This window comes from Anomaloglossus baeobatrachus, chromosome 3 (genome assembly GCF_048569485.1).
Source record: "Anomaloglossus baeobatrachus isolate aAnoBae1 chromosome 3, aAnoBae1.hap1, whole genome shotgun sequence".
In the NCBI taxonomy this organism is placed as follows: domain Eukaryota; kingdom Metazoa; phylum Chordata; class Amphibia; order Anura; family Aromobatidae; genus Anomaloglossus; species Anomaloglossus baeobatrachus.
Genome location: NC_134355.1, coordinates 254,920,581 through 254,932,854, shown reverse-complemented (window position 1 = coordinate 254,932,854; position 12,274 = coordinate 254,920,581). Strand labels below are relative to the sequence as shown.

The 12,274-nt window shown below is 48.5% G+C and overlaps 1 protein-coding gene across 1 annotated transcript in view; it reads right to left on the bottom strand.

Moving 5' to 3' along the window:
* PEX3 (peroxisomal biogenesis factor 3) overlaps positions 1–12,274 on the bottom strand; it is a 101,563-nt gene that overhangs the window by 65,920 nt on the left and 23,369 nt on the right. The window contains exon 5 of the mRNA XM_075339802.1: positions 4,623–4,666. Within this exon, the coding sequence (XP_075195917.1) occupies positions 4,623–4,666 (44 nt within the window). The remainder of the gene's footprint in view (positions 1–4,622; positions 4,667–12,274) is intronic.

The following is a 12,274-nucleotide window of genomic DNA, read 5'->3' as shown; positions in this document are numbered from 1 at the left end:
TAATCCAAAACAGAGGCCCCCCACACTGTTATTTTAAATTAACTAAATAATTTAAAACAAAAAACACGGGGTCCCCCGAAATTGGATCACCAGCCAAGGTAAAGCGGACAGCTGTGGTCTGGTATTCTCAGACTAGGGAGGTTCACCGTTATTGGACACTCCCTAGCCTAAAAATAGCAGGCTGCAGCCGCCCCAGAAGTAGCGCATCCATTAGATGTGCCAGTCCTGGTGCTTCGTGCCAGCTCATCCCATTGCCCTGGTGCGGTGGCAAACGGGGTAATATATGGGGTTAATACCAGATGTGTAATGTCACCTGGCATCAAGCCCTGGAGTTAGTGATGTCAGGCGTGTATCAGATACCCGACATCACCAACCCAGGCAGTAATAAAAAAAAAAAAAAAAGACAGACAACAAACACATTTTTATTTGAAAAAACACTCCCCAACACATTCCCTCTTTCACCAATTTATTAGAAAGAAAAACAAATCCAGGTTTGGTGTAATACAAGGGGGTCCCACGATGATCCATACCATAGTCAATGTCCCAGTCAATGAAGAACAGAATGTTCCCCATTTGCTGGGAGAGCCGTGCAGTGACCTGAGCTAACATCAATAGGTCAGCCCAGGTCACTGCAGGGCATGACGAGTGCTGCTATCAGGAGGTTAGCGAGGTATACTACCTGCGATGATCGCTGAACTCCTGACTGCAGAAGGCAGTGACGACCGCTGACGTCAGGAGGGCAGGACTTCATCACCGTATGTAATGAACTTACTAACCTCCTGACGGTAGTGCTTGTCATCCCCGCGGCTGCTGACACTGCAGTGCGGGCCGCTGCTGACACTGCTGAGCGGGCAGCCGCGGGGCTGGGGCTGGAGCGGGACACTGACTGCACGGGCACCCAACGGAAGTCACATGGAAGTGCTTCCGTGTTGCTTCCGGGAATTTTGCGGACCCATTGACTTGTATTGAGTCACGGTTCGTTATTACGGAACAGAATAGGACATGTTCCATAATAACGGAGCGGACATACGGCATCCGATGTGTTTTTTTTTCGAGGATCGGATGCACATGGAAGTGCTACCGCGTGCCATCCGATCCTACACAAAAGACATTGAAAAGATGGTCCTGTCTGTGGGGCCGCAAAAAAACAGGAACTGACCAGGACAAACGGAACGGTCATGTGAATGAGCCCACCTGCAGCCATTGCAGCGTGTGCGGGCTGTGAGATCAGGAGTCAGCTGACTCCAGCGCCGGCCGATAAATTCTGTGTCCCGCTGCAGAAGGATCCGGTAAAATAACGGTTGCATGCGCTGCACATTTAATCCACAGGATCCGGTCATATGCGGTTTGCGGATGATACGGACGACACAGACTAGGCAAGAGGGGAAAAAGCAATCTCATCACCCCCTCACTTTTTTTTCCCCAATTATTTTTTCACATGTTGCGCCGGCTAATAATCATAATTTCTGTGTACACTCACACTCACACACACACTCACTCAGCACAAACACTCACACACACACTCACACACACACACACTCACACACACACTCACACACACACTCACACACACACGCTCACACACACACGCTCACACACACACGCTCACACACACACGCTCACACACACACGCTCACACACACACGCTCACACACACACGCTCACACACACTCACACACACTCACACACACTCACACACACTCACACACACTCACACACACTCACACACACTCACACACACTCACACACACACACACACACACACACACACACTCACACACACACTCACACACTCACACACACACTCACACACTCACACACTCACACACACTCACACACACTCACACACACTCACACACACTCACACACACTCACACACACTCACACACACTCACACACACTCACACACACTCACACACACTCACACACACTCACACACACTTTCTTCCCCTGGTTGTGTGCAGAGCTGGCAGCTTCGGATGTCTCTGTGTGATTTCTCTCATCCACACAGGGAAGAGGCAGGGAGGAGGCTTTGGGTGGAGATCTGAGGGGGGTGTGTTAGATAAGCTAGACACCGCCCTAGAGCCACAAAGAATTCTGGAACTTGTAGGAACTGAACACAGGAAGTCAGAGGAGAGATTAACCCCATCAGAGCTGGAGCCAGCAATGAGCATGTGCTGCTAGTGCACAATAAAACCTAATTTTGCTGAAAAAACATAATAGATGTGTTGAGGGGCACATATTAGCAAGATTTATCAGAAAAAAAAAAAATCAGTTTTGGTAACTGGACAACTTCTTTAAATCTCTTGCATTTCACAGGGTGATATATGCACTTATAATAAACAAACACGCTGCAGATTTCTTATTGATCAATTTACTCAGCAGCTTTGAACCCCAATACATAAGTGACATTTCTTACAATTTCACTCATGCAAATAATATACAGCAGGTTTTCTGCATGAAGATCTGCAGTGGAATATCCACAGTCAAAACACACTGTGGGAATGGGCACTAAGGGGTTGGAAAGCATATTGGACACTTTCCATTTCATTTATTAGTTATGGCTTTATAAACTACAGGGACCATATCTCGTAGTCAGTATGATTCTTCCTTCGATTGGGGACATTTTTACATAGCAGGTATGAACTCACAAGTGACATAATCCCTAGGAGACATATAGCAGTCATACATTCAGAGAACCAAGAAAGGTGTACGTCCCTGTCACATGCTCGAAGTAGCCATAGAAATAAATAGAAAAAATGCTTTTCTTGTGGAATTCAAAAGATAGGTCTCAAAGTGACAATAAACCTCCCTGAAGAAGAAATCCGCTGTTTTTGGAAACTTGTTGGATTATTTGTGGTCTACAAAGGCACTTATACTGAGTGGCGTGCCTCCTACTGCTGGTGGAAATGGTGGCAGTGAGACCAGCGAGTGCTCACTCACATCATATGCTAGGAACTGGACAATGTTTCCATCTTCAGAAGAATTATCACTTCATCCAGACATCTACCAAAACACAACCTCACTGATGTGCCATTTAGGCATCGTTGTCCTCTTCTGCTATAATTCCTCAAACAGCCACATTGCTTAGATTATTTTTCCTATATGCCATCGGATTATTAAATAATCGCGGGTTTTCATATGAGAAGCATGGATTTCTTTCTGCTCTAACTTGTCCTCTGGTGTCACAAAACGGGAGTTGCAAAAAATTTCGTCCAGCTTCGCCAAAATGGGGGAGCCAGAGTGGGGAGACGCCTGCTTGTCTAATTCATAACGAGTTGTGTATACTTTACACCACAAATCTTACTCTATAACTTGAGTAAGATTTGTGTTTTGAGGCGCACGCCACTATGAAGATGTGGTTGGATCATTAAGAGGTATATATCGATTACTGAATCAGACATTAAAACTGACATGAACAAATTGGGGCCTTTGTGTTTTTCAGTAAAAGATGCAAGAAAGGTTTGAGGCCCCACCAGATCCATTTTTCAACCAGTAAGGCTTGTTTCACACTTGCGTTCAGCGCATTCCGTCACTATGGAGAATAGCGCAGTCCGTTAACGCACTGCGCTATTCTTCATAGACTTGTATGGATGACGCACTGTAGCGCAAGTGTCTGCGTTGCATCCGCTGGACGACGCAGCGTCGTTATTTTGATGCTGCGTCGGGCGGATGGAACGCAGAATGTAACGTTTTTCTGCGCTTGGCGGAGTGTCAAAAAAACGCAACCTGCAGGAATCCGTTAGGCGTCCGTTGTTTTTATAATGGACGCCTATGCTGGCGGATTCCGTTAGAATGCGTCATTTGACGGATTCTGTTAACGCAGCTGTCTTTACACAACTGCACATGCTCAGATGTGTAAAGTCAAGGAAAAAAAACTACAACGGATTGCGTTATTTTGTACGATCTGTAGCATGCATTGTGCCACTATATGCAACGCATACGTTACATGCGTCACACAACGCAATGCTACGGATCCCGTCCAACACAAGTGTGAAACTAGCCTTACCTACTTTTATGCTCCATAATAAAAGCAGATCTGGTGATGTCTTGGCCCTTCTCGCATATCACAACTTTAGGCTCTGTGCACACTAGAAAAAGGATTTTTCTGAAGAAATTTCTTAAGAAAATTTCTTGAGTGAAGGATTAGCGCACCTGCGTTAAAAAACGCACCAAAAACACACCTGTGTTTTTACCGCGATTTGGTGCGTTTTTACCGCTGGTTGCTCCCTGCGTTATTGTGCCATTATCTATGGTAACTAACGCAGTTAACTGCAGAAAAGAAGTGACATGCTCATTCTTTTTCTTAAGAAAATTCTTTCAGTAGATTTTCTTAAGAAAAAAACGCAGTGTGCGCACAGCTAATTTTTTTCCCCCATAGGTTTGGCTGGGGAATGTCTGCAGAAAGGTTACAAGAATTTCTCAAGAAATTTCTGCAGCAAAAACGCACCAAAAACGCAGGTAAAAAACGCAGTGTGTGAACACAGCCTTATGGTTGATCAAGGCGTTATGCATACATCACACTTACACATCATATTTATCTGGATGCAACATTTCATAACAAATATGACACATTTTCTTCTGAAAACTAAGCAAATGGATTAGGATGAGATTTAACTTACTAATAATCTTTAGGTCTTCCCATATTTCTACCTTATTTGATGGTCTGTAGAACACAAATTATATAATGTTATAATAAATACATGAAAAGGTCCAATGTCATTAAATTGCAAGTACCATATACACCACTATTAATTGTAAGCAGCTGTCTGCTACAACCAGACACACATGAAAAAATAAGGCAGGTGAAAGTAATATTGACCAGAACCATTGATCAATCTGAGTAAAGAGATGCTGAAAATGCTCTGCAAGGCCCATTGCATGGGATCCAAAAAGAGTAGAGCCAGCATCCGCAGGTAATATTAACCCCTTCAGCCCCCAGCCTGTTTTCACCTTAAAGACCCGGCCATTTTTTGCAATTCTGACCAGTGTGACTTTGACAGGTTATAACTCTGGAACACTTCAACGGATCCTGGCGATTCTGAGACTGTTTTTTCGTGACATATTGTACTTCATGTCAGTGGTAAATTTAGGCCGATATGTTTTGCGTTTATTTGTGAAAATTTCGGAAAGTTGGCGAACATTTTGAAAATTTTGCAATTTTCAAAATTTGAAATTTTATGCCCATAAATCTAAAAGATATGTCACACAAAATAGTTACTAAATAACATTTTCCACTTGTCTGCTTTACACCAGCGCAATTTTTGAAAAAAAAAAAAAATTTCCGTTAGGAAGTTAGAAGGGTTCAAAGTTCATCAGCAATTTCTCATTTTTCCAACAAAATTTACAAAAAAAAAATTTTTAGGTACCACATCACATTTGGAGTGATTTGAGAAACCTAGGCGACAGAAAATACCCAAAAGTGACCCCATTCTAAAATCTGTACCCCTCACTCTGCTCAAAACCACATCCAAGAAGTTTATTAACCCTTTAGGAGCTCCACAGCAACCAAAGCAATGTAGACGAAAAAATGAAAATGTTACTTTTTTAACACAAAAATGTTACTTTAGCCATAAAAATTAGTATTTTCACAAGGGTATCAGGAAAATTGCATCATAAAATGTATCGTGCATTTTCTCCTGAGTACGCAGATACCTCATATGTGGTGGTAATCAAATGTTTGGGCACACGGCAGGACTCGGAAGGCAAGGAGCGCCATTTGAATTTTTGAGTGCAAAATTAGCTGCACTCATTAGCGAACGCCATGTCGGGTTTGAAGACTCCCTGAGGTACCTAAACAATGGAGCTCCCCCATTAGTGACCCCATTTTGGAAACTAGAGCCCTCAAATATTTTTTCTAGATGTTTGATGTGCACTTTGAACCCCTGGGGGCTTCACAGAAGTTTATAACGTTGAGCCGTGAAAAGAAAAAAATTTTTTTTTGCCACAAAACTGTTGCTTCAACCAGGTAGCTTTTTTTATCACAAGGGTATCAGGAAAAAATGCACCATAAAATGTATTGTGCATTTTCTCCTGAGTACGCAGATACCCCATATGTGGTGGAAGAAGGGAATTTTGTTTACTTACCGTAAATTCCTTTTCTTCTAGCTCCAATTGGGAGACCCAGACAATTGGGTGTATAGCTACTGCCTCCGGAGGCCACACAAAGCATTACACTTAAAAGTGTAAAGCCCCTCCCCTTCTGCCTATACACCCCCCGTGGGATCACGGGCTCCTCAGTTTTAGTGCAAAAGCAAGAAGGAGGAAAGCCAATAACTGGTTTAAGAACAAATTCAATCCGAAGAAACATCGGAGAACCGAAACCATTCAACATGAACAACATGTGTACCCGAAAAAACAAAAATCCCTAAGAAAACAGGGCGGGTGCTGGGTCTCCCAATTGGAGCTAGAAGAAAAGGAATTTACGGTAAGTAAACAAAATTCCCTTCTTCTTTGTCGCTCCTAATTGGGAGACCCAGACAATTGGGACGTCCAAAAGCAGTCCCTGGGTGGGTATAATAACCTCTCGTGATAGGACCGTAAAACAGCCCTTTCCTACAGGTGGGCAACCGCCGCCTGAAGGACTTGTCTACCTAGGCTGGCGTCCGCCGAAGCGTAGGTATGCACCTGATAGTGTTTGGTAAAAGTGTGCAGACTCGACCAGGTAGCCGCCTGGCACACCTGCTGAGCCGTAGCCTGGTGCCGTAATGCCCAGGACGCACCCACGGCTCTGGTAGAATGGGCCTTCAGCCCTGAGGGAACCGGAAGCCCAGCAGAACGGTAGGCTTCAAGAATTGGTTCCTTGATCCACCGAGCCAGGGTGGATTTGGAAGCTTGCGACCCTTTGCGCTGACCAGCGACAAGGACAAAGAGGGCATCCGAGCGGCGCAGGGGCGCCGTGCGGGAAATGTAGATTCTGAGTGCTCTCACCAGATCCAACAAATGCAAATCCTTTTCACATTGATGAACTGGATGAGGACACAAAGAAGGCAAGGAGATATCCTGATTGAGATGAAAGGGGGATACCACCTTAGGGAGAAACTCCGGAATCGGGCGCAGAACCACCTTGTCCTGGTGAATTACCAGGAAGGGAGATTTGCATGACAGCGCTGCTAGCTCGGACACTCTCCGAAGAGACGTGACCGCTACTAGAAAAGCCACTTTCTGTGAAAGGCGAGAAAGCGAAACATCCCTCATAGGCTCGAAAGGCGGCTTCTGAAGAGCAATTAGAACCGTGTTCAGATCCCAGGGCTCTAACGGCCGCTTGTAAGGAGGGACGATATGACAAACCCCTTGCAGGAACGTGCGTACCTGAGGAAGTCGCGCTAGGCGCTTCTGAAAAAATACAGATAGCGCTGAGACTTGTCCCTTGAGGGAGCTGAGCGACAAACCTTTTTCCAAACCGGATTGCAGGAAAGAAAGAAAAGTAGGCAATGCAAATGGCCAGGGAGAAACTCCCTGAGCAGAGCACCAAGATAAGAATATTTTCCACGTCCTGTGGTATATCTTGGTGGAGGTTGGTTTTCTAGCCTGTCTCATGGTGGCAATGACCTCTTGAGATAATCCTGAACACGCTAGGATCCAGGACTCAATGGCCACACAGTCAGGTTCAGGGCCGCAGAATTCTGATGGAAAAACGGCCCTTGAGACAGCAAGTCTGGTCGGTCTGGTAGTGCCCACGGTTGGCCTACCGCGAGGTGCCACAGATCCGGGTACCACGACCTCCTTGGCCAGTCTGGAGCGACGAGGATGGCGCGGCGGCAGTCGGACCTGATCTTGCGCAGCACTCTGGGCAACAGTGCCAGAGGTGGGAACACATAAGGAAGCCGGAACTGCGACCAATCTTGAACTAAGGCGTCTGCCGCCAGAGCTCGGTGATCGTGAGACCGTGCCATGAAAACCGGGACCTTGTTGTTGTGCCGAGACGCCATTAGGTCGACGTCCGGCATCCCCCAGCGGCGACAGATCTCCTGAAACACGTCCGGGTGAAGAGACCATTCCCCTGCGTCCATACCCTGGCGACTGAGGAAGTCTACTTCCCAGTTGTCCACGCCTGGGATGTGAACTGCGGATATGGTGGAAGCCGTGTCTTCCACCCATGTCAGAATCCGCCGGACTTCCTGGAAGGCTTGCCGACTGCGTGTTCCTCCTTGGTGGTTGATGTATGCCACCGCTGTGGAGTTGTCCGACTGAATTCGGATCTGCTTGCCTTCCAGCCACTGCTGGAAGGCTTGTAGGGCAAGATACACTGCCCTGATCTCCAGAACATTGATCTGAAGGGTGGACTCTTGCTGAGTCCACGTACCTTGAGCCCTGTGGTGGAGAAAGACTGCTCCCCACCCTGACAGACTCGCATCTGTCGTGACCACCGCCCAGGATGGGGGTAGGAAGGATTTCCCTTTCGACAATGAGGTGGGAAGCAGCCACCATCGAAGAGAATCCTTGGCCGCCTGAGAAAGGGAGACGTTCCTGTCGAGGGACGTCGACTTCCCGTCCCATTGGCGGAGAATGTCCCATTGTAGTGGACGCAGATGAAACTGCGCGAAAGGGACTGCCTCCATTCCTGCTACCATCTTCCCTAGGAAGTGCATGAGGCGTCTCAAGGGGTGTGACTGGCCTTGAAGGAGAGATTGCACCCCTGTCTGTAGTGAACGCTGTTTGACAAGCGGAAGCTTCACTATCGCTGAGAGAGTATGAAACTCCATGCCAAGATATGTTAGCGACTGGGTCGGGGTTAGATTTGACTTGGAAAAGTTGATGATCCACCCGAAACTCTGGAGAGTCTCCAGCGCAACGTTCAGGCTGTGTTGGCATGCCTCTTGAGAAGGCGCCTTGACAAGCAGATCGTCTAAGTAAGGGATCACAGAGTGTCCCTGAGAGTGCAGGACTGCAACTACTGCTGCCATGACCTTGGTGAAGACCCGTGGGGCTGTCGCCAGACCAAAAGGCAGGGCTACGAACTGAAGGTGTTCGTCTCCTATAACGAAGCGTAGAAAACGCTGATGCTCTGGAGCAATCGGTACGTGGAGATAAGCATCCTTGATGTCTATTGATGCTAGGAAATCTCCTTGAGACATTGCGGCGATGACGGAGCGGAGGGATTCCATCCGGAACCGTCTGGTTTTCACGTGCTTGTTGAGAAGTTTTAGGTCCAGAACGGGACGGAAAGACCCGTCCTTTTTTGGTACCACAAACAAATTGGAGTAAAAACCGTGACCTTGCTCCTGAAGAGGAACAGGGATCACCACTCCTTCTGCCTTTAGAGTGCACACCGCCTGCAGAAGAGCATCGGCTCAGTCGGGAGGCGGAGACGTTCTGAAGAATCGAGTTGGAGGACGAGAACTGAACTCTATCCTGTACCCGTGGGACAGAATGTCTCTCACCCAACGGTCTTGGACCTGTGGCAGCCAAATGTCGCCAAAGCGGGAGAGCCTGCCACCGACCGAGGATGCGGAGAGAGGAGGCCGAAAGTCATGAGGAAGCCGCCTTGGTAGCGGGTCTTCCGGCTGTCTTTTTTGGGCGTGACTGAGCCCGCCAAGAATCTGAGCTCCTCTGATCCTTTTGAGTCCTTTTGGACGAGGAGAATTGGGACCTGCCCGAGCCTCGAAAGGACCGAAACCCCGACTGTCCCCTCCTCTGTTGGGGTTTGTTTTGTCTGGGCTGAGGTAAGGATGAATCCTTACCCTTGGACTGTTTAATGATTTCATCCAAACGCTCCCCAAACAGTCGGTCACCAGAAAATGGCAAACTGGTTAAGCACTTTTTGGAAGCAGAATCTGCTTTCCATTCCCTTAACCACAAGGCTCTGCGTAAAACCACGGAGTTGGCGGACGCCACTGCCGTACGGCTCGTAGAGTCCAGAACCGCATTAATCGCGTAAGACGCAAATGCAGACATTTGAGAGGTTAAGGATGCCACCTGCGGAACAGATGTACGTGTGACCGTGTCAATCTGTGTAAGACCAGCTGAAATAGCTTGGAGTGCCCATACGGCTGCGAATGCAGGAGCAAACGACGCGCCGATAGCTTCATAGATGGATTTCAACCAGAGCTCCATCTGTCTGTTAGTGGCATCTTTAAGTGCAGCCCCATCCTCCACTGCAACTATGGATCTAGCCGCAAGCCTGGAAATTGGGGGATCCACCTTGGGACACTGGGTCCAGCCCTTGATCACGTCAGGAGGAAAGGGATAATGTGTATCCTTAAGCCGTTTGGAGAAACGCTTATCTGGATAAGCGTGGTGTTTCTGGACTGACTCTCTAAAGTCAGAGTGGTCCAGAAAAGTACTTAATTTACGCTTGGGATACCTGAAATGGAATTTCTCCTGCTGTGAAGCGGACTCCTCCACTGGAGGAGCTGGGGGAGAAATATCCAACATTCTATTGATGGACGCGATAAGATCATTCACTATGGCGTCACCATCAGGTGTATCCAGATTGAGAGCGGTCTCAGGATCAGAATCCTGATCAGCTACCTCCGCCTCATCACACAGAGAATCCTCCTGCTGGGACCCTGACCAGTGTGATGAAGTAGAGGGCCGCTCATAGCGAGCTCGCTTAGGCTGTCTGGGACTGTCGTCCGTGTCAGAGCCGTCACCCTGGGATGCATGGGACACCCCCGGAGCCCGGAGCTGTTCCAACTGAGGGGGACCAGGGAGCAATGATTCAACAGTGCCCATGGTCTGAGTTACTGGTCTAGACTGCAAAGTTTCTAGAATTTTAGTCATAGTCACAGACAATCTATCAGCAAAAACTGCAAACTCTGTCCCCGTCACCTGGACAGTATTCACAGGTGGTTCTCCCTGGGTCACCTCTAGCAGAGGCCCCGGCCGAGCAAGTGCCACAGGGGCCGAGCACTGCACACAATGGGGGTCAGTGGAACCTGCCGGTAGAATAGCCTCACATGAGGTACAAGCAGCATAGAAAGCCTGTGCCTTGGCACCCTTGTTTTTTGCGGACGACATGCTGTTGTCTCCTCTGAGCAATCTAGGAGAGTATATAGCCAAGAATCACCAGCGACCGTTTAGTGCAATGTATAGCATGCAAGCATAAAAATACAATTGTACACTTCGGCACTAGTGGGGTCAGCACCGGAGGTGCCGCTTACCGCCCGCTAAAAAGCGGGTGTGTGGTCGCCAGAATCCCGTGCCTGGGTCTCCCAGAACTTGTCTCCCCTCTCCAGCTCAGGCTGCACACAGGAATGGCCGCCGGCGTTCTGTGAAGAGGGGCGGACCGTGGGCGTGCCTCAGACAAAGTGCGGGAAACTGGCGTCCCACTGTGCTCAATGTGAGGGCTGGAGTATGTAAAGTAGACTCCAGCCCTCGGCGCTGACGTTCTGTACAGCGTCCCGCCCTTCCCCTGACTGGCAGGCCTGGGGGCGGGAACGAAACGAAACTAGGCCGCAAAAGCCGGGGACTCTAGTAATAAGCGCGGCCGTCAAATATGCACGGCCAGCGCGGAAGTCCCCGGCGCACCACAAATCCCAGCCGCGCCGCAGTGTAAACTGCCAGCAGCGGCCGGCGCGGCAGTTCCCAATACAATAACTCCCTCAGCAAGCTGTGGTTAGTGTGGCACAAGCGCGCAGCGCTGTTGTCCCCGGCGCACTAACACACCCAGCAATGCTGCAGTGTGCGCGCGGTCTGTACGGGGACACAGAGTACCTTGACGTAGCAGGGCCTGTCCCTGACGATACTCCGCTGCCTCCGGAGGCCACACAAAGCATTACACTTAAAAGTGTAAAGCCCCTCCCCTTCTGCCTATACACCCCCCGTGGGATCACGGGCTCCTCAGTTTTAGTGCAAAAGCAAGAAGGAGGAAAGCCAATAACTGGTTTAAGAACAAATTCAATCCGAAGAAACATCGGAGAACCGAAACCATTCAACATGAACAACATGTGTACCCGAAAAAACAAAAATCCCTAAGAAAACAGGGCGGGTGCTGGGTCTCCCAATTGGAGCTAGAAGAAAAGGAATTTACGGTAAGTAAACAAAATTCCCTTCTTCTTTGTCGCTCCTAATTGGGAGACCCAGACAATTGGGACGTCCAAAAGCAGTCCCTGGGTGGGTATAATAACCTCTCGTGATAGGACCGTAAAACAGCCCTTTCCTACAGGTGGGCAACCGCCGCCTGAAGGACTTGTCTACCTAGGCTGGCGTCCGCCGAAGCGTAGGTATGCACCTGATAGTGTTTGGTAAAAGTGTGCAGACTCGACCAGGTAGCCGCCTGGCACACCTGCTGAGCCGTAGCCTGGTGCCGTAATGCCCAGGACGCACCCAC